This window comes from Mesitornis unicolor, unplaced genomic scaffold (assembly GCF_000695765.1).
Source record: "Mesitornis unicolor isolate BGI_N332 unplaced genomic scaffold, ASM69576v1 scaffold8994, whole genome shotgun sequence".
NCBI lineage: Eukaryota > Metazoa > Chordata > Aves > Mesitornithiformes > Mesitornithidae > Mesitornis > Mesitornis unicolor.
The window spans coordinates 72,848-99,314 of record NW_010178063.1 but is presented as its reverse complement, the minus strand read 5'-3'; the positions used below and the strand labels follow the sequence as shown (position 1 = coordinate 99,314).

The 26,467-nt window shown below is 44.9% G+C and overlaps 1 protein-coding gene across 1 annotated transcript in view; it reads right to left on the bottom strand.

The window, feature by feature from the left end:
• NFIA (nuclear factor I/A) overlaps positions 1 to 26,467 on the bottom strand; it is a gene marked incomplete at its 3' end in the record, with an annotated part of 115,735 nt that overhangs the window by 42,065 nt on the left and 47,203 nt on the right. Inside the window, exons 5-7 of the mRNA XM_010182319.1 lie at positions 17,010 to 17,084; positions 7,928 to 8,045; positions 5,308 to 5,435 (exon numbers count right to left, since the gene is read on the bottom strand). Coding sequence (XP_010180621.1) covers positions 5,308 to 5,435; positions 7,928 to 8,045; positions 17,010 to 17,084 — 321 coding nt within the window. The remainder of the gene's footprint in view (positions 1 to 5,307; positions 5,436 to 7,927; positions 8,046 to 17,009; positions 17,085 to 26,467) is intronic.

Sequence of the window (26,467 nt, the reverse complement as noted above, 5' to 3'; positions counted from 1 at the left end):
TGACACAAGAGTGTGGACTGGTTGCCTGCACGTGGTTGTTCCATAAAAAGCAACGGGGAGAGGCATGGTACCATTAAGCTCGGGGTCACTGCAAGGGAAATACTCCAGAATGGGATCGCGACATTTCAGCTGCGTAGAAATTGCTCAGAAATTATTTTCAGACAGCCCCATAGATGGTGGCATGAGCATGAGCAGCCCGAGCAGTGCAGTTAGCAGTCGTGAGGCTGACTTCATCAGCATCTTTACTACCAAAGACGTGTCCTGCAGCCTAACTGGGAGCTCTCTGGCTTACTGCAGGTTCACATGATATTATCAACTTCATAAACCCCTGGAAATACATCTTTCACTCATGCAGTGCAAGTGTTATCACCAAATCCTTAAGGTTTCTGCACTGGAAGTCTCATTTGGGGTTTTCAAGGTGAGGACACCTAAAAGCCTTGCCCCGCTGAGGTGTTGCTGGGGCGAGGGAACGCAGATGACCACGGGATGATGCTGTGCCACGCTGCAGAAATACAGTGGGAGTAAAACCAGCAAACACCGCCCATGTGCTACACTCCAAAATGACTGACAGTGCACAATGTGGACATTACTCCTGGACTGAATCAAGAGAATGCATTAAAAAATGCGTGAGTGGAATACTGATGCACATTAACTCCATCTTCTTTTATGACGGAATTAAAAAAGTTATACCTGTAATTATGGCTTGCCCCCATTACACGCAGAGCTGCCGCAGAACTGAACACGGGCCAGCTCTGTACAGTTCAAAGCCGGTGTGATGCTGCCTTATTTTCTTACTAACATCATCTTTATCCTCTCTTGCCCTTCTCCTCAGTTAACAAGAGTTATGTACCAAAAGTGCTGAGATAAAGTAATGGTAAAGAGGATACCGCAAAAGGTATTTGAAAAGCAGAAGTAATTTACTACACGTCTGCTTTGTTTTACTTCCTAAGCCTTCCTGTTGTGAAGGGAAATTCATCTTTTCTGGCAGACTCCAGCCTTTTTAGGCCTGAGAGCTCCCCAGGAGCTTTCGAGTGCAGGTAAATGGATGTGAGCCTCAAGGAGTACAGTGCAAGAACATGGGATTAATGTTGGGTTTTGCTTTGGCTGTCACGTCTGACGTATAAGAGCGCTACACCCTTGCTCGCGAGAAGCATCTCGATGTAAAAACCACAAGGCTGAGTCCTCTGCTCATTGCTATGGGTCTGAAATACCACAGATGGAAAGGGCACAGTGCTGATGGGTGAAGCAGGTAGGATCTGCACCCAGCAAAGCCCCCATGAGACAGACACTGGGGTGCTCCAAGCCCCGGGGGCTGTGATGTGAAAGCGCAGAGGAAGGGGTGTGGATGGACCATAGGTGCAGCCTCATTCTGCACGCAGCGGAGACCCCAGGAGTAGGCACAGGGGAAGCATCCAGTGCCTAATCCAAACAGCACACAGAGTGGTTTTGTCCTCTTCTGTTCTCCTGCCAGTTTGCACATATGTTCGGAGCATACAGCCTGCCCTCCAAAGACCACTTACAGGGGCAATCGCAGGGAAGCAAAGCAGGAAGAAAGTATCCAAAAAGGGAATTTGTTCAAGAGAAAAAAATGGAGACAGATGCAGAGCGGCGAGTCACGGCTGGCGGTAAATAACCCTCTGCCTGGAGTGCTCTCTTTTTCTAAGAGCAGTTCACATATTCCATTTCAGATTTCCTTTCTAGGAAGTCGAATCTTTGTTTTCCTGGCATTTGTTCTTTTTTTTTTTAATTTCCCCTATATGATTTTTCCTTTCTGTATGATCAAAAATTGCCCTCTTATTTTCCCTTTCTCCTCTGTGTTGTGCTCTCCTTCAAGGGCAACATTTCTCCCATCTCCCGCTCATGCAGACCTAATTTCCCTGCACTGTCCCAGGCAAATCTTTCACTACAACTCCCTCGCAGTCTCTGTGCCACAAGCACTTCCCTGTGTCTCCACATGTGCAGCTCATGGATGCTCCACACCTGCTCCTACGTTTGAGTCTCCTTTTTCTCATGTGCACACCTCAGAATTAAGCAAATGCAATGCACACAGACAGAATATTCATCCTCTCGCTTCCATAAACCTGTCAAGGCGTATAGGCCAAGAAGCTATCTCTGCATAAATCTAAATCTCCTGCGAGGAAGCAATCTACTCAAAGGCAATAAAGCCAAAGGCTATATTATTATCTTTGGTGTGGATCCTACTGGGCTGGGAGGTTGGCTGCTGGCTCCTCTCTGACTTTCCTTCCAGCCAGCACAGCCATCCCACAGACAAGTCTGAGCTTCCTTTCCTTGCTCTGATTTCCTCCTCCTGCCGCTTGGCCAGGAACCCAAAGGACAGGGTTTAATTATGGAGTTTGGAAGCCCGACTTACGCTGCTCTGCCAGCACAGGACAAAACTTCAGCCTGGCTCCCAAAGCAGCATCAACCTGCACTGCCGATACCTGCGCTATCCCACGCAGTGTCAAATGAACCACGCGGAAGAAATGCCAAGGCAAACAAAAAGATGGTTTTAGTCTTTAAACTTCTACCATGAAATTCACTGAGAAAAAAGCCCAAGACACTGAAGCTCAGAGGTTACTGTATGTTAAAACAGTGTCATCATTTTGACTGTAGATTAAATAAATAGCAAGGCCTTTTTCTGGACAGGAGAGACATGGGAAGGGATGGATCAGAAACACATCCAGGCTCCAAAGCTCCCCTCTCAGAGAGGAGCACTGCAGCAAGCCGCCGGGTAATACGGGATGTTAACTTCATCTGTACGGCTTTCGGATGACAAATATATTTTCTAGGCAGATGCCCTGTTGAAGACTCATAAACCATTTTACACTTCTGGAGATGAAGCCCCCACATCAAAGGCAAAGGGTTCAATACCTGACCCAGGTGTGATTTCTGAGGTAGGACAGGGCACTGCGCACAGATCTCAGCAGGATGTGGCCCTCAGGGGCAAGCACCTTGTGCATTGACATAGCACGGTCACCCTGCATGAAAGACACTTCAGCACTGCCTTGTCCTTCGCCACTGATGAGCTGTGGCTCTTCAGGTGATCTCCCTGCCAGCCGTGCTCTTGCAGTGACCCTGTTTTCCAGAGAAGCTGAGGCAATGAATTCAGAGGAGAGGCTGCTGGAAAGCCTCAGCTGAAGTACTGGGGTGGGGCTGCATGGATAAGGCATAAAGTTGGTTTGAAAGTGCATCCCACGCAGGCAGGATAAAGCGCTTTTTCTTCATTGCTGTGACAGTGATAGATAGCGTGGTGAATCTGAGCTGTATCTAGTTGGTACCTGGCTCGAGTCCCTGATGTTGCAAGGTGATTTTCTGCCATTTCACAGGCAAGCCTAAGCAGAATCTGGGATTCTTCTGCAGTAAGGGAGAAAGGTCACGAGGAAGGAAAAGCCTCTGCTCTGACTTGTTCTTGCCTTTCTGAGCACCTCAGGAGGTTTGACATGGGCAGTTGGGTTTCTTTGTGATGGGCACGCAGTGGTGTAAGAGTGGCGGAGATGTTTTGGAGGTGTAAGGCATTAGGGACTTCTCCAGCCCAGCATCCCAGTGCCACCACCCAGCCAAGACTTGGATGAGACAAAGGCAATGCCCACACGTGGGGAAAGCCACCAGAAGAGACAGCAAAATTAACAGCCAACCTCTGGCTGTCGCACAAATGGAGACCATTTGTCATTAACAAAGAGCACCCCAAACTTTGGGGGGAGCCAGCCCCCAGTCTGACAGTGATGTAGAAGCAGTGACCCAGGCAGCTTTTAGCCATCTGCGTCTGCAGAGGAGGTTGCGATCTCTCCCTTTCAGTGGGCGCTGAGCTTTTGTTCGTGTTTTTGCCGCTCTGCAAGCAGACCAGTTTTGTAGAAGGTGAAGCTCTGCCTGACATCATCTGGAGCTGATGGAGGAAACAGCCCCTGGTGCCTATGGAGCAGGGCACCTCCCTGAAAACACCAGGGCCCTGGGGATGGCGGCGGCAAGGCAGGCACGGGGAGCCTGGCACTCGTCTGCCTGCAGGTCCACCCTCTCCTCCTGCCAAAGTGCCACATCTGCAGGCAATAAGGGCCCACAAGCTGGCTCCTCCTCATTAGAGGAGAGAGGGCAGCTGGCAAGGGAGCCTCTGAGGGCTCCCAGGCGCAGGAATCAGTCCCCTCCCAGTCTGGAATAGCCCAAATTTGGTGACTTTCTGGGCATGCTGTAAAGGACAGCTGTTTGACAGGGTCTCCAGAGAAAGCTGTGGGTATGTTTCCTACATGATGAAGGATATAGGTGGCTGGCCAAGTGCCCACAGAACTGATTTTAATGCTGTTCAGGTTGAATTTACTTTTCTGTGCTATATAGTTCATTATACACAGGGCCCTAGACAAGCATGTGTTGTTTCTAAACAAACCCAAACCATGCTATTTTAAATCCAAACCAACGAGGAAGGAAAAAAAATAGGTATTGAGAAAGATCCTTTGGGCTGTTCAGAGGGCCCTCAAACACTGGGAGGCTGGAGATGAAAGCTCTGCATGCCTTCATCTAACAAATAAGACTTCTGTCATTTTGATTTGCAATAAATATTGAATATTCAGCTGTACACAAAACGGAGGCATTAACTTCATCTATGGATGTAGCGCTGACCCAGAAAAATATTTTCAATAGTATTAAGCACCCAGATGATCAAGATACGCGATCGATGGACAGTTAAGTATGTAACATAACGTAACCCAAAAGATGATCAACAAGAAAGATCATACACAAAAATTAACTGAGAAAAGCCAGAAGAGCTGCTCCCTAAACCTTACGAAGTGTAACACAGATGATATCTATCTTGATATGAAGCTTCCAATCACACTTCATGGTATTACAGATTAATAAAACAACTTCTGTAAGTCTCTTAAAAGTCATTACTAAGTGAACTCAAGTGTTGTACGGTGCTTGAAAAGTCCTCCTACCTTATATCAATTTAGGGATATTTATTTAATCAGTGTAACTGTAGGGCACAGTCCAAACAGGTACTGCTTTTTGCTAAGTGATTGTCACCGCTATCCCAGAATCGAATCTGGATGTTTTTGACAGAAAAAGACCGCCTATCTTTTGCTGCATTATTTAAATACTTCAGATATTTGGCCAAAACACAGAAGTGACACACTACAGAAACATTCACAGCTGCAGAAGCAATAAATCCACTACAATATTTTCACTAGACTGACCTTTTCTCGGCAGAAGTTACAAGACATTTAGGATCGATCACCTTTCTAAACCGCATTCAGTATTTTCTGATAACAAAACAGAGCAACTGGAGAGGATGCTGTGGGGCTCCTGAAAGCCGGGGCTTACCTGGCTCCACTTCATGCCATCCGCTTGACTGGCTGCCGCTTCCTGGAGAGCGCCCTTGGCTTGTATAGAACGGCTCCTCACCAGGGCTGTCCATCTCATCCTCCACAGACTTGAGACGTTTTGTAGAGCTGAGAACGCAAAAACACAGAGTAAATACTAAATGGATGGACAGGAACCAAGGGGCTTCTGTCCAACCTTGCCAGCCCTGTTTGAGACTAACTGGGTTATGGAAACTGTACCAGATTTTGGGCCAGATACGGGTCCTGTACAGCCACCCTGCCCACCCAACTTCTCAGCATCAACTTCTCATTTCAGATTTGCTTCTTCTTCCATGTGAGACAAAACAACCTCTCATGGAGTCCAAACTGAACCCCTGAACATAGGTTCATTTTACTAAAGGACTGTTTAACATTTAGGCTTTTAGAGATCAAAAAGTAGGACATTTTTCAAAGCACACAGAGGCCAATAAAAAGGCAAGATTTTAACTCGTATTACATGATTTTTGCAATTTGAATGAATATGGTCATGACACACAAGACTTATTTTAACTGTCAGATTTTCCCACAGCTTATTCTGAAAGACAAATTATTTATCAGTTCAAATTTCTATTTTGCAATCTTTTAACCATAACCACTAAATTAACCCAGACTCCAGCCCCATATGATGAAGTGCAGACAAGTGAACGATGAAAGAACTTATTCTTGGTTCAAATGTTCACTTTACCCTAAAAGTACGAGCATTCTACTCTGCAATTGCATGCTAGCAAACACAGAAAGCCCCCACCAGGTACCTCTGGCCAGCGTCAGCACTAAAGGATTCCCCTGTGATACAGCTCCCCTCCCTCCCCAAGGGCTCAGGAGACAGAAGAGCCCTTTCAGTGGTCCCCAGTGGCCACTGACTCAGACTTGGGGAGTTTTGGGAGAGGATCCCCAAGCCAAGGACACTCAACTCGGCTTGATTTGCTCTAATGAGTTGTGCAGACTGCGTGGGGACATTACAGAGAATTTCTCCCCTAAGTACTTTTCCAAGGCTGGGTCAGCTCACTGCTTTTCACCAAACCTGTATTTCATTAAGACTCCAGGCACTCAAGAACAGGCTCCTCTGTGTAGGGGGAACGTATTTAGCAGACAGCGAATATTCCACTGCGATTTCTATGGGTTTAAAATGTGCAGCCTCTGCGCAGTTCCCCACCCGAAGCCTCGCTCAGGTAGGAGCTGGCGGGCGTGCGAAATCACTTTGTGAGAAACAGGAAGAATAACTCTTGCGGTATGCCTGGAATGCAGGTTTGGCCATCCCTTAATTTGGAGAATTGTTATGTGTCAATAGGGGAAATTGTGTGCATACAATATAATTACCACTTGATAATTCTGCTGAGTCTGTGTATTTAAGGAATAATTTTTTTTCTGACTGGGAACAGCCTAATGAGAGGAAAACAAACATATTACCAAGTTATTAACTACCCATGCTGTTTATAATTAGCTCCTTATCAGTGGTAGCTATTTGCAGAAGAATAGAAGAGCAACAATTGAGCTCTTAAGTAACATTAATAACTTCACTTTTTTGCTTCTGGAGTCACGAGTAAATTCTACCTGAGAATGGTGCTAATGATGAGCACTGTAGGGTACGCAGTTTACAGGCAACAATGAAAGAGCACAAAGTTTTAAATTCATGCTTAATGGGAACTGTAGTCACGGAGCTTCATAACGTGCACACCAAGTGCAAGATGCAGAATGTTCTTCCAATCACTGCAAACTGTAAGAAGTTATTGCTAAGAGCCTCTCTTTAAAGATTTTTTTTAAATAAAAACAACAGCTATATTCAAACTATAGAGAATTTTTACACGTGCTCTTGCTTACTGCAAAGCTGGTGGCACTGCAGACTGAGATAAACACGTAAAAGAAGCCTGGGCTGAAGTTAGGCTTTCTTGTCATGTCTTTGAAATAAGTGACCTATTTTGGCTGTGGGGGGAGAAGAAAAATAAAATCAATCTGGTTCCTTAATAGTGTTCAAGACTACTACAGTGAGTGGGCTTGTTTATAAATCTCATCTCATGGATGGCTGAAGTGACAGGTGAAAAAATAAAAAATATCCTTCTTTGATAGTTGGAATGTAAGCCAAACCCAAAATCTGACTAGGTAGTCATCTGCATTTACAATTCAGTTTTCCGAAGGCTGTCACAAATTTCTAAATGCCATACGGAAACCAGAATGCATTACAGGCCAAGGTCCTAAACCAATGTTAGCCTCACAGATAACTTTTTTTTATGATAAAGAATGCTTATCAGTCTATCTTGTGATTTTCCTGCTGGTACAAAGCAGCACATCTCAATATGCTCCAAATTCTCTTCTGCCACAAGTAAAACTCCAACAAATCCAGTGGAGCTCCTCCCCAGCCAGGAGTTACACAAGGCAATGCAGCAGCTTTTCTTCGAGGCTTGTACACACAAAAAGAACTTTAATAGCAATGCAGCTGAACATTCGGCTCTGTGAATCTTGAAACAGCTCCACATCTTGAGGCCCCCAAAGAGCTTGTCAAAGACTTTAATGGTTACTTTCCCCGATGAGTAATGAGGCTGGCCCGGGTCTCCAAGTAACCTGGTAGTAGGCAGAGATTAAATTACCTGGTAGAGGATGTGCTAGGTAAAGACCTCCTCATCGCTCCTGGGCTCATGCTGTAGTATGAAGAACTTTCCAAATCTGAGAGGGAGAAATTAGGGCCTGTTCCTGCAGCTATCGGTGCTGGGGAAACAAAAGAGATTGCAGTCAGTAAGTCATGTGAATAAGGCAGGAACTGCACTTCAAAATCACTTTCTTCTTCCTCATGAGTGTGTTTAGGTTCACGACGAGAACAGGTGGGACATGGAAATTAGGAAATGCTAATGGTAACTGGCATTGCAATTAAGAAGAGGTATATTTTATCAGGAACACAATGTTTCCTGACATACTGTCTTTCTTATATTCCTCCAAAGGTATTCTTTAAAAAAAAATTAAAAATACGGCAAGACTTTCCTTAAGCATTGCTTTTCTATTGATATCCTATATAATATAAATCCTAACATTTAATGAAACTTGTTGCTGTTGCTTTTAGGACAACACTGCATCTGTTGGCACAGCTACAGACAGGCTGCATCATCCCTGTGGTGCGCTTGGCATAATCTATAAGCAGTATAGGCAGGGAAATACACACCTCAGGACCTCTGGTATGTACGTGATGTACATCCACAAGCACAGAGGTTACAAATGCTCCTTGGAGAAAGCACAAAAGCAGATGAGAAACCCGAGTTCTTTTCTGCCTGCAAACATCTGAGTTTTCCTCTGGCCTCTCCTCCAGCTGAATCAGAGCTGCAGACATTTGACTCCCAAAAACCTCTATCCAGCAGTTACCTTCCACTGTTCACCTTTTCTTACCTTATCCAGCACCTACGTTTTATTGTGAGGGATAGGAGCACCTTTAATTTCCCTGTCCTAACGCCTTGGTTTTCTATTAAAACATCATTAATTCCTACACACCCTGAAGTCTGCAGGCACAAGCCTATGAACTCCATGGGCCGTATTCTTCTGAGGACAGAAAAGGAGCAGAGCAGTTTAATACTAAAGTCACCAGCTCATGCATTTCATGAAGAAATGTCACTACAATGGCATATATAACACGGTACCGTATCCACTGCCGCTGTTCCTGTATACAGGGCAGTACAACTTTGGGAGCTGACAATTACAGATGATGATTTTCTCTCACATTTCAGAGACATCTCAAAAAAAGGACGCACCGCACAATAAAATGCCCAAGCTTGGCCTGGGACGCACTGTCTGAGAGCCCCGAATCCCGGCGACAAAGGCGAAGCAGTCTCGGTGCCACACAAGGATGCCGAGCCAAGTTTCATCTTTGGTCTGCGAACCTGGCCCATTTTCAAACGCGAAAAAATATCTTTTGCTCCGACGGGGCAGAAGTGAGGAAATGGAGACAGGATAGCTCCTATCACCCGGCGAACATGTCTGGGCTGAAACGCTGGCTGCTGGGAGGGCTGCCATGGGCTGTAATGGGGCCAGGATTTCACCCCAAGTGTGAAGGAGCTCCCAGTGATTTGACAGAGGAATAATGTAGCTTTGCAGCTGCCTCATCATCCCCACAAGACAATTAGTTGTTGTTTGGCAAGGAGCTTTTAGGAACGTCATTGAGACAAAAAGGGAACAGCCTGGATGGCCGTGGACTTTTAAAAGCACGGGACGGAAAATACACAACGCCATTAAAACTTGAAAAAATCTGGAACGATCGTTAAAAGGAATTAAGTTGGGAAGTAATTTATGACAAGAACACTCAAGCCCTTTGTTATCTTCTCTTAACTATCATACGCTTCCTGCACACTGGGTATATGAAAGGGTGTGTTAACAGAAAGAAAGAAAAATTAAGCATAGTAAAATCAACTCGTTTTATCAATTTGTGCTTTCTGCAACAGTTTCCTGACAGCAGCTACAAGGGGCTGTAAAACTGATGAATTTGCATGGAAAAAGAAACTGGTGTAAGTAATTTGTGTAAAAGGTAACGCGGACACGGACTGCTATAATTCAGACACCCTGCAGATAGCAGACTGCTGCAGTGTGAGCAGTTACGGGTTAGAAAAATGACCACACTGCAGTCAGTCTGACTTGAATGGAAATCAATCATAAAGGTACTCTCTGCAGCATCTACTCCACAGTTTTCAGCAACTTCCTTGCCAAACAGATTTGTGCTCTGTAAACCCTTTGCTGATCAATTCTTCTGTACCCTCTACCTACCAACGCCTAACTTACAGGTTAAGCATACCGTTTTCCAAACAGGAACGTAAAAAGGCAAGCACTAAATTAAAGTGATTTCTTTCTGAGGCACGATGAATTTCCTAGGCATTGCAAAATTTATGAAACAGTTTTATTTCAAGCAGATTTGGAAAAACTGGTATCTGAATAACGCTTTTCTTTCTGTCACTTCCCTCCATTTATCGCTTTCTCCCCAGATCCTGCACGTTTCTGATCCAACCCTTGAATTGGCCCTATAGGAAAATGAAATGTATCTGCAGACCAGGGGTGGAGTAGGAACGACGTCTTGCTAACGCTGTGTAAACTCAGCACAAAGCAGAAAGGGCTAATCACACAGTAATTTCCGCCGGGGGAGCAAACATGAAGGATGCTTGCTTTGTCACTGGCCAAACCACCTTGCCTGATGCAAGAGCCTGTTTGCAACCCGAGGATTAAGAACAAAACCCACCTCCGAAATGCACCAACAGATCTAAGCAGAGAGGTTAAAGTGGCGATGGGCACCTGAAACCCCTTGGCAAGTCCTTACACAGGGGTCACCATCCTGATTTACTGTCATAAAACACAGCAACGTGACGTGCAAAGCCCACTCCGAGACCGTCAGGAAGAGGTTAATGCTTTTCAACCGCATGGCGGAAGGTGGCTTCCTCTTCCCGGCTGGAGTTTGGTTGAAGCCCTGTGTGCTTTCTGTCTCTGCTTCAACCTCGGCAGAGCTGAGCCTCGCTGCCTGACGTTCACCTCCTCTCCTCACCCCTGTGTTTTGCAGTGCAACGCGCCACGAGAGCAGGCACGGCCCAGCCAGGAGGCACCTGGGCCTGGTCCAAATGGCTTTCCATGGCCTCTGTGGCCTGTCCACCACACACAGACCCAGAAAGCTGATGGGAGGGGAACATCTGCATTTATTTGCAGGATTCCCTGCAAAGGGTTCAAAGAGGTGCAAAACATAACAGGACTCTGTCTAAATTAACCCTCTTCAGTAGTTTCAGAGGCTGGGAAGCTCCACTCCAGCCCAGCCGGCTGCTTGCACGCTGCAGCCTGCAGAAACCCCAGGCCACTGACATTAAAAACACACCGTTTCCCCCACCCTTAAGAAATTCTCCGCAGCAAAGTGACCTTCTGATAGCTCAGGAACAACTCCCAAACAGGAAAGGATGTCAGAAATTGAAGTTATGAGTCAAAACAACAGTCCCCACCTATGTGCCAGCATCAAGATGTCCTCTGACCTGACGGGAGGGCAAGAAGGAAAGACCCTTCTTCCCCTTTCACCCACCCTGCTAATGGGTGCCGCTCCCATTTCAGCTGCTGGCATCACCAAAAATACCCAACCCTGTGCAGGTGGGACCCATTTCACTCATTCTGACAGGTAGGACCGGGTAGTTTTCCCAAAAAAAGGAGGAGGAGGAAAGCAGGCAGGCTGTTCCTGAGGACATGAAGAGCATTGCCTCTGCTGCCAGCCTGCTCCTGCCAGCTTGTTAGCTCAGCTCTTCACCCGAAATGTCAAGAAAAATAACAGAGAAATTAACAAAAAGCCCTCTGACTTAACCCAATTGCAATATTTGTTTTGAAAAATTTATTGAATTACAGAACAGGAAACCCACTAAATAAAACCAGCCAGGCTGGCATTTGTCTTCCTTAGAATACGGCACTCTCTTCTAGTCCTGTTAGTATTTAGTTTCTCTTTTCCCCATTTTTATGTATTTATTTTTACAGAGGGGCTGGGATGTGACTAAGATCATTACATGTGTAACGCTGCAGCAAAGTGATAATGTGTTTAAGGTTAAATGGGAGAAACATGACATTTGACTAATAAACTTTTTCCTGTGTTGTGACTCCATAAACAAAGGGAAACAAACTGCGTTGCCGCTGCTGCTGTCGAGAGGAAAAGGGAGCTGGGTTGTTTTTTTGTGTGCAAGGCCTTTGTTTCCTACGCTGTATCGTTAGATTCAAAGCGGTTTTGCCGAATACAACAGATATGAAATGTGTGATGTTCATTTTAAAATTACAAGTACGGCCTGCTATTGACCATCTCATTATGCTGAGTTCCATTTATAAACATAGCTAACCACTAAGTTTATAGAGACTTTTTGTGCTGCTTTAATAGGATATTGATCGAGAGCAAGGTTTGAGTGGACTGCCATTGAATTGTGTAATGGCATACAAAAGGCAAGGTCACGGCAACTGTTCACTCTATGCCTGCAGTCTATTTTTTATCATAATCTTTTTTTTCTTCCTCTCATACCCAAGCCCAAACAGTGTGTTTTGGATAGCAGTGCTTTGCTAAGGAATATAGAGTATCTTTTTAAATGTTAATTTTCGTGCTGCTGACTTTAACTACCTTCACTACTGTAATGCTTAGTATAGCAGAAAACACACAGGCTGCTGTTTAGAGAGAGCTGGTTTATGATACCCCGGCTTTCACACACGTGCTCTGCGTGGAGGAGAGCCTCTTCTCCTCTCCGGGGCTGCAGGAAGGCAGCAGCGTTCTCCCTGCCCCTTGCCCAGACCCACAGCAGAGGCCAGGGCACCCCAAACTTTTCAGAGGCACCCGGGCCTGGGGTGGGGCTGGCAGGACTTGCCCTGCACTTTGTGTTTCGGCTGTAGCTGCATGAAAGGCGTGAAGAAGCCGTGTTTCCTCCCTCACACCCATGCTCCGTGCCTGGAGCGGTGGCAATTACTTTCATTTTTAGCACTGTCTGCTCACGGCAATATCCCCTGTCTCCAGCCCTAAAGCAGCCACTATCCGAGCCTGGCTCCCGCCCCATCCAGCAGCCTCGGATCCTGAGCTTTTCAAAATCCCTTGGCCACAAAAGCACCTCTTACCTGTGCAATTAGTGCAACTGTCTCAGGGATAATTAGCGGGACCGTTTCTGTGTTTATACAGGAGCAGTAAGCAACTGCTTGTACGCGTGTGTGCTTGTGGTTTCACGGGCTCATTAGCAGGATTAAAAGTCACCCCCTTGCTCCATCCAGCTCCTCACCGCACACAGTTTTAACATCTTGAAACTCAAAGCGTGGCATTTTCAGTCCAGGGCGCAGTCAGAATTCCCTTGTTTATCAGCACGAGGAATGATGTCATTTTGACAAATAACACAGCACCAAACAAGTATGTTTGATTTGGCTCTCGCCAACGTTCATAAATCCTAAATCTTTCCTCACATCCTGGGCAGCGCAGTTTATCTGGCTGCTTGAAGGACCTCCAAGGAGGAGATCTTCCAGCAGCTCTCTGCACCAGAGCACACGCTGCGGACTCAAAGCCAAGGGGACACTCAAAGCAAAGGGGACAGGACGCTTGGCAGTGGCTTGGCACCACAGCCCCAGCTTTTGCAGAGCGTTTTATTCTCCAGTGCCCTGCGAATATCTGCACACAGCCAGTGCAATATTTTCCTAACAAGGGTAGAGAGGGAGAAGGTTTTGCTTGGCCAAAAGCTGGCTGTCAGTTCCCTAAACCCAAACATCTCCAACACTTCTGCTTCTGAGTCTTTTGTTGTCAGCCCAAACCTCTCTACAGACGGAAGGATGAAGTCTCTGTTATCCGAAGGGGTCTTCCCAGTATCTGGGGTGACAGACACCACTTAGAAAGGAGATCACACCCTCTGCCTGCCAATAACACAGGAGAACTGACAGCGTGGGCTGCCACATCCACATCAAACGGGGTGCGAGAGGAACTATGTGTTTTTCAGATGAACATTTATGATCTGCTTTCTCTATTTTACTAGGCTCTGCAAGATTCAGTAGCCGGGTAGCATTTCAAATGAAAATCTGCATCTGTAGAACTGAAGAAAGCAAGTTTCTGTTACCAAAACAGTCTTGGCTTGTTCAATCGCTCACAGAAACTGTGATGATCAGCACTGATAGGTAAGACAGATAATGGGAACAGCTGACCTTTCGCTTGTTCAATTCATTCCTCAAATCTGCATGACGGAGACAACTGCCTATTACTTGAGACTCCTTGTCAGGTGGACCTCTGGGAACTTTACTAAATAAACCTGGCACATAACAGCTAGCGACAATATTTCTTAAGATTAATATTAAATACCGCCAGCAAAGCACAGGCCAATTAGAACTGTGGGAAATCACTTATTTCTACCATCGTGTTATCAAAAGCAAGCATGGAAAGAAAGATGATGATGGGCATCCACAGAGATGGCCTCTTTGGAAAGGAAAGGAAGAGCATGCTGGGAAAAGACCAAACATGAGGGCTTGTTCCTTCCGTAGTCGTGGTGGTGGCTTCTGAAGGAGCAATGTCTTTTTAGGAGACATTTTGATCAGCTGCAGACTGTTAATAGCTGCCGGTAGGTCTGGATGATGGCTGTTCATCAGCTGAGCTCCCCAGCATGAAAACAACCTATGGACTGGTCTCAAATCAAGACATGGGAACACGCAGACAACCCAGCAAGGGTTATATTGAAAAGCTCACACTTTAAAAGACCTTGCCTGCCAAGTTAGGCAGATACGCAGCAATTACTTTGTTGCTCTGTTATGTTAAATACTTCTCGGACTATTAGCATGCAAATTCATACTGACTTTGCCGGGAATTTGTTCCTCAATCTAAACATATCCTACTGGGTAGCCACGGCATGTCAGGCTGTGGGCTTCTCAGACCTCGCACAGTAAACAAGGTTACGGCTGGTCAGTACACGTCTGGGGCATCTCCAAGGAAAATCCAGGGTGCTATCAAAAGCAGCGTAGCTAAATCAGTTGCTGGCACTCTTCCCTCTGAGTCAGTTCTGAAGTGATATCCCGATATGCTTTGGGGACACTATTTTTGGTAGAGGTGCTGGCTTGTGGACAGGATATAAAACGGAGGTCTTGACCTCCCAGGATTATTAAAGAGCCCATGAAAAAGAGTGCAAACCCCTGTGTCTGGAAGAGATAAAAGCTGTATCTTTGCATTTTGCCCACCACCACCTCCTTTCTTATTGCTGATAAAGTTCATGTCTGTCCTGCCCTTCCCGCACGCGGGTGCCTGACCCTCGGAGGTGATGCATTTCCATGGCAAGGAGTGGGAACGTCTCCGGCACAGTTCATCGTTTGCAAAACATGCCGAATGCCAGGATTTCTGATACACAACATTATAGTTTAGATAGAATAAAGTAAAATGGACAATTAATAGGCATGAAACGTGCTGTTCATGAGTGCCAGGCTCTCAGGAGGGCTGGGCCTGGGCTGGCTGTGAAGGGGGAAACTGAAGAGGGCACTTTTCGAGCAGCCCCGTCCGTGCAGACGTGGAACATGGCTGACAGAGTCCAGAGGCAGCTCTGCTGTGGAAGCGAAGATAAGATTGTGGGGAAGTGGGATGCCTTGCAGAGGGGGAGGGTGAATCATCTGGGCTTTGTGTTTTTCAGTGCAGCACACTGAAATATTGTGACATAACATGGAGATGTTCAGAGACCGGTGACAACCCGGGTTTGTCCACCATGGCTGCAGGTACCAGCATAGTGAGTTCGATGTCCAAGTCCCTAATTAAGCACTTCAGTAACTGAACTGATTTGTACACGTGCTGAGTGCTCAGCAGCTCCTCTTAACTTCTCAGTCTTCACTTTGTCCTTCTCACAAAATTCCCACCAGTTGTCATGGCAGAAATGTCTGCCTCAAACTTTTTCTCTCTCTGTCTCTTTTTCCAGCACATATAACTCTGACATTCATGTGTCCCACTTGCCTTGCTTTTCTTGTATCACCCTATATTTGAATATAAAACCAGGTTACTAGTGCGAATCTTTCCAAAAGAGGAAATAAACCAGAAAAATCCTTACAGAAATGCTGTGTTCTGCCTCAAAACCGCAGATTATCTGCTCGGTTTGTGCCAGTCAGATTCCAGCCCCAGAAGGACTTAAACTACGTGCTCAGAGCCAATACCTAAACAAACATCCCTGCTGTCTAAGAGGAGAACCATTTTTATCACTGGCTGTGCTAAAGATTGGTTACAAATCCTAAGGTTTTAAGGGGCAGGTAGTAGAGTGGTTCACCAGGAGTGGTGGTAACTGATGACGATGTGGTGTGACTGCATAGCTCTACACCAAAGCACTCGTACCTACGGCCCTGGTTTACCTCTCTCTGTCCACACACTTTCCTTGGCCTATCTGGATTACGTCGTGGCAAAAGACAATCAATGCACCTTTGATCAATGGAGCAGGGTGGTGACAGGTTCTCTTAATTCACTGTCGTTAGCGAGTATTGACAAGCCTGTAATGGCCATGCTGCAGCATGTCAGTCACACTGGGGGCATTAGCATTCTTTAAAGGTCAAAAACCAAATCTTTGGAGAAGACAGAATCCCATAGGGTTCATAGGAAACACGGGTCTTGCCAAGCCAAGGTGTGCGCCTTCGTGCAACCGAGATTATCAGGGCTGAAGCTGTTGGCATTATTAACGAGTTCATCAATTTGCAGGTGTACAAACACGCATATGCACAGCAAGGATGCACACAACGTGCAACAGCAGCGTAGGAAAATTTCCAGACTTACGTGCTTGTATCATTTCTAGAGGTCTGGTTAAAATACAGCCCTGGGATCCTGCAAGGGACCCGCTGGGTAAGCAGATCTCTGTAGGCATTTCTCTGCCTTCTGAAACAGAGCTTTCAGCTGGGTACCAGATGAGCTTATCAGCTTGCGCATGCAAGTTTGCAGAATTAAAATATCATTATTTACTTTTAAAAATGATCTTATTTTGTTACAATCTATTATGACGATATATTTTCTATAATAGATTATGATTTATTAGGAGATATATACATATATATATATATATATTAAAAAAATGATGTGGCACATAAACAGTGTCCACCGGCAAGAAGCGGGGAGAAGAGACTCAATTTTCAAGAGGCTGTTTCTGAATCAGGGAAGGGGCACGATAAGAATCAAAGGAAAAAACCGGGATTGCAGGAAACCACATAAACCGGCCACAAAATGATACTTACTTTGTGAGACTCTTACTAGCTCAGTCACACTGAAAACACCTGAAGTGACAAAACTGTCCTGGAAGCCCAAATGTCCTACAAAACAAACAGAGGGAGAGAGCTGCGATTAGCTTTAAGCATTTAATGACGGTATTCTCAAATACTTTACTTTCATTTTGACTTAAAATGTGCCATCTAATTTCCCACTTAGCGGTAATTATTGTTTATGTAGGTGGGTAACCAGTCATACAGCTATGTAGGCTGCTTTGTGGTTTCTATCTAGAGGTTAGGAAAGCTAACATGACACATCAGCGGGGAGATTTTTACATGTTAAAGCATCTCAACAGGAAATCTGAAACAAAAGAGGACTATTTTAATAAACGGTTACCTTGGGTGACCCCTAATGACTTCGCAATTGAAATGAAAATACTGTACCTAGGAAACAGACAGGACAGCTAAGTTCCATAATCGTTTTAAACATTATTCTCTAAAGAAACATCTGATCAGGATTATCTACCCATTCATTCAAACAAAACAAGATTTAAAGATGTACTCTTCATTTTTCTAAGGCTACACTAGGGAGATCTTAGAACAGCAGCTGGTTCAAAAACATGAAATTGCCTTTCCCACAAAAAAAAAAATCTCCTAACATTTAAAACTAGCTTTTGAAAAGAGAAAATAAACCTCTGCATAAGAAAAGCGTTAACTTTGCGCTTTGGACCGTCTTTAGGAACCGGGGCGTGCGCTTCCCCATCGCCTCCCCAGAGCGAGGAATGCCTGTGCGCTCGGTATCGAAATGTTATTACACTTTACATAACAGCATTCTCCTTCTTCTCTGCAAACATGCCTACCACCAAATGTTCATTTAATTTTCACGGCTATGCTCAGTGACAAAAGGAGCAGCTTTCGGGCTGCGGCCCAGCGTGGGGTGGGACGGGGCCGGCCTGCAGCGGCCACCCTGACCTCCCGCTTGGAAAATCAGGGTCAGCGGAGAAATCTCGGGATAAAGAGATTACGAAAAGAGCCGTAAAGTCCTACTTGTCCGCGGGATAAGTGGCATACCTTTTTAGGCTGTCCTACTTAGAGTCACCGATTCCAGTGCACGCACACATTTATTATTGAATGTTTTGCAGGGGCACCATCTGCTCCGCTGTTAATTGTCAGATTTGTTACCATTTCTCTAGGTTTGGTATTTTCTACCGTAACCCACGCTCATCCCGGCAATACCCGTGTACCTCTCTCTAACGACCAGAGCAGGACTAATGCAAGCTGCATTTGTCCTCCCGGTCTTTAAAAAACTCAATATATCCCATTTCTCCCTGCAGAATGGGAATTAAAGAAACCCATCTTATATGCAGGACTATCAAGGAAAGGTTTGGGATAGACAGGGAGGGAGGTCATTTGTTCCTCTCCACCCGAAATCTCAGCACATTCTGCTCCTGCATGGAGGAAATTCCCTGTTTCTGTGAGGATCCAGCGCCAGATGAACACAGTCGCTACACTAACAGACTTGAGACGAGTTTCTACATCAGGAGTGTTTTTAGACTTCGGCAATAACGATGAGTTTTCAAACTGTGTATATGTATATCTTTGGGCATCCTTGTGTATGTGTGTATACATATGTATTATGTACACAAACATATAAATATACACAAATCTGTCATGCTCCAGCTGTAGATAAATGTACTATAAAATATTGAAATTGATGCTGAAATTCAACACAAACAAATTCCTGAATCTGCAAACAAGGTTTTTATTTACATCAAGAGAATAAATTTTTCCCCACTTCAAATGAAAAAAATCTTCTTACGAGCTTTTATTTTTCCTTATTTTCAGCTTAGAAATAGCGCTGGGATAATTACAAATGCTTCTGCCCAATCTGCTTTGTATTTTACCATGATAAAGGTGACGGCCGCAGCATCCTGCTTTTTCGAAACGGTTGCCGGCTGTACACGACGTTTGCTCATTGACAATTTCCCCGGTATTTTTAATACAAAGATCTACTTTTCATATGCTGCAGCAGACCTGCCTATTGAATTAAATGATCTGTGAATTAAAAATAATTCTCCTAGGTCTTCACTGAAACCACTCATGTGCCTAAAATTAAGCATATGCTTAAGTGCCTTGCTGGAGCGGGGCCAGGCCGCTTACGGCTCCGCAGAGCCCTTTGCAGGGAGCGGGGCGATGCTCGGGACCAGCTCACGCTGTGCTCAGCGTGGCAGCAGCTCAGCAACTTCCAGAAGTGCATTCGGCAGCGCCACCGACATCTGCCACGTGTTGGGTTTGCCCCAAATTGCGGCCGCGGGTGGATGTTTGGCAGGTGTTTTTAAGGGAAAAGTCTAAAGGCCTTTGAAATCATCCCATAAAAACACCACTGTCGCACGGCCTTAACCTAGCAAACATGGGTAAAAACAGAAACGAAAATGCCGTAAATGGTTTTAAATACATTTTAGCTCTCATGGTCCCAAAAAGCATGAGAAAAGCTGAGTAAGTTCCCTTGGGCCTGCTAACTTGGTTATTCTTGTTGTGCTGGGTGTACCTGAAACGTCCGCTCAGGAATATTTCTTCTGTGTCCGCATATAACGGTAATCATTAAACAGCAGCACGCAACGAGCAGGATTAGATTTTCATCCTTCAGTACTGAAAATAAACATTTCACAAATGGGAGGTGAATTTCCCAATTTGTGAAATTCTCCAATTTGCTATTTACTTATCAGCATTAGGAAATCGGTCTCGCCAACCACTGATAACAGCTCGGTACCCACAGACACGATGCCCTTGGCTTTGGGTTGTATCCCGAGCCGATTTCGGTGCTCAGTTGGTCGGCGAATCGGCAGTTCAGCAGAACTCCATGGAAGTTTCCAGATTTGCCCGGATGGTTCAGATTGCAAAATCCAGGCCTAAGATTGAGGTTTTTGCTGAGCTGTGACAGCAGCGCAACAAGAAAATGTGAGAAACGAGACTCAGAAGCGAGACGTGTAAAAGAGGAATGACTGGGAAAGAGCAGGATAGACGAAATATGTGAAGTAAACACTGTGTGTGCATTCACAGGGGTCAAAATGCAAAAATATATCAAATTGGCATACGAATGAGAAAAAAATAGGTAAAGTCAAGCAATTCCATATGCAGATGTTAGCATTAATGAGCTCCTTTACTGAAAAGATTATTAGATACCCTGAAAGCTTGCAAGATTTACTTTTCATACTGTGATGCCTTTGCTAAAGATCCCAAAGACAGGACATTGAACTTGCTGTACATGACTGGGTTATCTCTGCAGTTTTGTGTGATGGTCGCATTTTGATGTTCAAAATAAGGATGAGAGGATTTTTACTCACTTTTTATAAAAACCTAACAGAGCTCCTTGACTGAAATCCTGGGTTTCCATTAAGACACCTGGGTAGCCAGGGCAGGCCTTGAATCAGCAAAGCACTTTGAGCTTGTGCTTAATTTTAATCACATTCTTGACTAAAGCACAGACTTATTTGCTCCACCTAATACAGACGGGTGACAAAGTGAATCAGGTATTTGAATATACTGTTGAATCCTTGCCTTCTACCCAAGTCTAGGCCCAGTTAGGAGATAGCTCATTGCAAAAGACCTCATTTTGGCTCTGAGGATGATCCTTTTTCCCCCAAAGGGGGCAAAAACCCCGGGCTAATACAACCAAATTGAATAAAGCAGATCAGGAGAGTAACTAATAAATAAGACGCCATTACCCAATCCCACATAGCGTACAAACACGACGCAGCGCTGTCAGAACAAGTACCACATGAAAAACATCTTCCCGTAACTCAACAACTGCTTTCAGTGGGGAGAAAATGTACATATTTACATATTCCTCTTTTAGATCCCAGTAAAGATGCCAGAAGAAAAGGCCTGAATTGCTGGAGCCTAATTCTGATCTTAAAGAAGTTTTACACAAGACTTTCTCCGCTGATCAAATAGAGTTTCACTTAATTTTCTCCTAATTTACACTGGCAGAGGAGAAATCAGGATTAGGACTTGTTGTCTAATGCTATTTGTTTTGAATTATTAAGCAAACAGTCCTATTTCAATGAGGAAATGTGTACAAAGGCAACTAACCTTCGTCCTAAAATCTAGTTTACAGGGAGAGTATTGTCTGCTTTCCCAATTAAAGTGGTAAAAAGGAGTCTCAGACGTTGAGCTACCAATCAAGAGCTTCTGTTGTAGCTTGAGAAAATCATGAGTGATGCAATTACTTTTATGTAGAAAGTCTGAATATGGTCTATAGGTTAAAGTTCATCGGGCTATTGTTCCTTAATTGAATATCAGAAGATGTTTTCAAGGTGCTCAAGGTATTATTGTTATTTAATTAGCAGGCTTCCTTGTGTAATCCAACAGTATTATTTTTATTACAGAATAGTTAGACCGCACCATAAATATACGAGGTATTTTCTAAACAGAGATACGGCTGGTTTCCTGAAAACCAGGCTTAAATAAAACCGGGAGAGAGGTACTCCTTTGAAGATGAAAAAGTCCAAATCCAGTTATTTCTCTCCCACTACAGCCCGAGTGACGACGTGTTAAGCTTTGGAGACAGCTTTCTGGGAGACTTTGATTCCTTTTCAGTGTTTTGAAATGACACGAGTCCCCCTGCCCAGCACTGAAGCCATTTCTAAAGCCTTTTCCCCGTTCAGCATCTCCCTATACATAGCCATCTTAAAACCTCAAAATAGTAATCATCAATTAGGGTCTCAAGCCTATTATCTTCACCAAATGCCCGATTAAAAGAAAAGCCCTCCCCGCTCAAAGTGCAACTTGATTCCTTTCAGGTTTATCCTCTATCGAGATAATCCCGTGTTTCACAAACAACATGGGGCAATAATATTGATTAGGAAATTAATGTCTGCATCGCACGGCACACGCAGGCCTTGAGAGAGGGGGCGTTATCAGAGGGAACCTGGATCGCCCCCAGGACTCCCAAAATATCAGTTATTCCTCGGAGTAAAATAAATGTGGAGATGGAAGGAAACATCCCTCCCAGCCGCAATCCTCGGCCCAAGTGAACAGCCCTGCACTCAGGGCTGAATATTGCGCGTAGCTGTCACGAAACCTGCATTTACCAACAGACCCCAATACCCATCTCCAGAGCTGGCACCACGGCCTCCTTTTAATTGCTTGGTGCAAAAGTCACTCCTCAAATTTGTAAACGATAACCCTTTAACGGTAAATTAGACTGCATTTTTAATTCAGGGACTTTTTAGACAAGAGTTAAGCAAGATATTACACATTAAAGGTGATACACAAACCTCTCTCTTGTTCCCTGACAAGTGCTCCCACTTCTATTTCAGCTAGTTCTTTCCAATTTAATTGTAATGTCGCAGCAATAGCTCACATATTTTCTTAGGAAATAACCGCGGGGCCGCGTGTGACATCGCCGCTATTCTCCCCTACCTGCCTTTGGTGGAGGTTTTCAGACGCACCAGAACTTTCTATGTGGCCCATAGCGGGATGGATTAGACCGTCCAGGGCATGTCGTGTTCGTACAATAGAGGAACACTTTTAAGACTTTAAAGTCATGTAATACAATTCTAGGCTGGATCTTTCTTGTGAAAAAAAGCCGAATGGGAGTGATTGAAAGAGAAAAGGGCCAATATTTGACAACAGAAATCAGCATAACCTCCTAAGAGCGGCAGTCATGGATGACTGCCCTTTGACCCACGGAGATTATGTGGGATTTCAATGACAACAGCTGGAAGTGAGCATGCCAGAATAGAGAACACAGGGCTGAGGCCTCCCACAAAAGGCGGCACAATCCCTGCCCCGATCACAGCCTTGATTGGAAATTGTTTCCTGCTCCTGGCTTAATAGGGTGTGAGAATGGCAGTTGGGTTAACCCTTCGCAATATGCAGACCCGCTGGCCGATGGTTTGCCTTTTTGGTTTTTAGCTAAAAAGGCTGTGCCTAGCAGAGAGTAAACTGGGAAACGCTGCTGGTTTTCGTGGGTGCGATTCGGGTGCCAGTGCTCAAGGTCAGCTCCGAATCCGTATGGGTTGTGTGCTCTTGGTGGCCATCGGGAATCAACATCTCAAGCCATTTTAGAGTCTACTAATAACAATGCCTAATTATTATTAGTAGAATCTCTACTAGTAATGATGCCTAATGATTATTTCCATATGCGTGATATTGAGCTCCAGAATCTGGGTTAATCCATTAATAAATTAATAAACGTGAACCAAGTGAAGGTGGTCTCAGGCTGCCTGTGCCACCAACAGTCTGATCCTGCACCGATCCACAGCGGCTTCATTTTGTGTTTAAGTGCAGAGAAAGTGGAATTAATGGCAACTTATGACCGTTAATGACCCGATCACGAGTGGGAATCAATCGGAGGGCACAGGGATAGTTTCTTTCTCTTGAAAGGTCTTCCTGCAGCACTGAAAGCCCTTCAAGTTCACATTAAGGACCTTGTGCAGTGGAAACCATTCCGGGATCTAAGACGTCTGGTGTGGTTTCTCATTTCTGATGACTCCTAACGTTGTAGGGTTCTTTTCGGTACTCGTGTGGGTGAGAAATCAGTTAAACAGAGTTTTTTGATATGATGATAAAAATTAAGAGCCTCCCTCTCTACCATATACCAAATTCGATAAATAAACTTAACTGCATTAATATCGATAGGGGCCTATAGCTTGAAAAACAACAGATGTCTTAAATTAGCATATTTCTGTTTCAGGTCCTCAATCCAAAAAGCAAATATTAAAGGAAAGAAGAAAAACCATTCTAAATGGTCATACTCATTTGGCAGCTTATAAAATAATGTGCCTCTCAAAAGCCTTTCGAAGTAAAGGAGATGAAATCTACCCTGGGATAATGATTCTGGAATATTTATGGCATCCAACAATAAAAAGAGTAATAAAAAGAAAAGCCTGCCTCCCTGAAAATAATAATACGAAGGAGTTATTTATCTTCGTATTTTCCTATCGGCCCTGGTTACAAGAGCAGCGACAGCTGGGATCTCCCAGGTCTGCGGTGGTGTTGGCGGTTTGGCTTCGTGACTCAATGACCAAACGGTCCCACAGAAACCACCCAGTTTCCATGGGCACCCCAGGGATGCTGACGGCATGGGATGCTCCCCGGGGTGCCAGCAGCGGGCACCCACCCACCCCTGCACCCGGATGAGAAATAGGGGCACTGGAGGAGGAGACGGGAGAAGGTGGGCGCTGCTGGGCCTGTGCCTTTCCCCGTGCAAAGCCTTTGTAAAATGAAAGCCCCAGTGTCACGAGTGAGGCATCGCATTCATCTCAGCTGGAAAACCTCCTAAAGACAATAATGTGAGGATAATTTCTTTTCAGCTGGGCATGTTTTGATGTCAGCATCACGTTGCTGGTCCAGCCTGAAAACGCCGGTTCCTACGACTCCTTTGCCTGGGGCTGACTGCACACGCTCCACCCGCTGTCCTCGCTCCTCTTACTCCTCATTGAGTATTAACCCAAATTTTGCCTCCTGAATTTCGTCTACTGACTTCTAGGAAGCTGCTGGCAGAACTAAGGGCTCGTGAGGAGCTGTAAGCATGACACGTAGCCACGTTCTGGTCTTCACACCAGTGGAGCATGGCTTGGCACATGCAGAGTTTACTTGGGTTTACACCACCTCAAATGAGAATCTAGCCACAGTATTAACGCCATAAATATTATTGTGATGCAGCACGCAGAACATCAATGCGAAAAGAAATGTAAGGATATTTAAAACTTGGTGTGCAATACTTAGGTATTCAGACTAATCGCGGGCTGAAATAAGCACATTTGTTTCAAATCCTGTTGATAGCGCCGCAGCCCCTCCCTCCTTTAAATCTTCCTCTTAACCATCGTGCTGTTTATTGAATACCTGTCATTTCTCCAGCAGCGTGTGCCAGCAGCGGCTCACCAGTGCCAGGCTGCATGAAAACCCTTCTGTCTCCTATTCTCCAAGGGGCTCCCTTAGATCAACCACTCGCTGTACCCAATACACTGAAACCCATAAATTTGCAGATCCCGCAGTCAAAATTCGTAACAGGGAAGTGCACCCATTTTGCCCAGCGTAGCATACTGAAATATCACATGGTGAGAAGCATTTCTCACCATGTGTAAACTGTCAATTTGATTTGAAATTAAAATTTTTGATTAACATGAGCATTTCTGAGCCTCCCGCTGGCAGCAGCCCTATTGCTGAAAAGTGACATGATTTGTGACACACATGCTGTACAGACGCCCCATGCCAGCAATTGTTAAACCCATTTCCATTCTGCTTTAATACGGTGTGACACTCAGGAAAATCATTTTAATATTTTGGAGAAAGAGAGGAAAGGTTTAAGGCCCGAAGTCCTTTCTGGGCATAAAGCGGGATTAGAGGAGGTGTCCCCGTCTCGCAGTCTCTTTTCGGCAACAGGGACCTAGCAGGAGGCGAGGGAAGGTCCCTGGTGAAGCACAAAGCCTTCCTTTAAACCCAGTGGATAGCTCAAGCCCAGCGTGAGGTGCTTTCCACCTCTGAGCACTGAGATGCCTGTGCATGGGGAAATGCCTGTGACTGCAAGAACCGAACCCTCTCTCGTAGGGGAGGATTTTCTGCTTTCCACAGCGGCCTGTTATTTTTCCACGTTTATAATTTCCCCAGAGCTATCAGTGGTCACCAGAGATACTAACATTGATACGGTGAATTACTTAGGAAAGAGGAAAGTTTGGTGGCTATTAAGGCTTTTAAGGCCATGAATCCACCTCTTCATCAGGCCGGGGCGATTTTTGTTAGTTTAAACAAGCGAATGCAAGAAATGGGACGACAGATTTGAAGGCTCCGACGTACGCAGGCAGGAGACAAAAGTTCAGCGGGGATTTTTGGAAACGTAAGCCTGTGTCACTGCTGCAAGCTGCTGACTCAACTGTGTCACCTGCGTGTTTCTCAGAGTGGAGCAGTTTTTTTCCAGTAACGTCGTGTTCTGGGGAAGTTTATCATGAACCGAGTATCACGAACAGTCATTCTGAGCAGCAGCACCGCGCTGATAAGTGTCGGCACGCATCTGACTTTGCTTTTAGCTCCTAACGCTATTCATCACATTAAAAACTTGGCTCTGCTGGACTCCGTTCCTTGCAAACACAGAGCCATTTCGAATTGCCATAATATGGCACATTAAAAAAAACAAACCATAGTATTTTAAAAATAATTTTAAACGAAATACCAGGATGATTCAGATGCCCTGGAAGTATTCAGTCCTGCACATAAAGCTGTGGGCTCATTTATGTTAATAACTGTGCTCCAGAATTCAATCTGCATGAAAAACACGGGCCTCAATAAAGCCATGATATACAGTTATTAAAAGTATGCAGGTTCTTTTAAATAAGTCTTAAGTTTAAATAAGCGTTGTGTGTAAATACCTAGTTTTAATTAGTATATTGCCAAGAAATTATACAACTAGGCTCAGCGATGCCGTAATTATTTTAGGATCTATAAAAGCCTCCCTCGGCTGCTGGTAGCCAAGTGTTCCCTCCAAG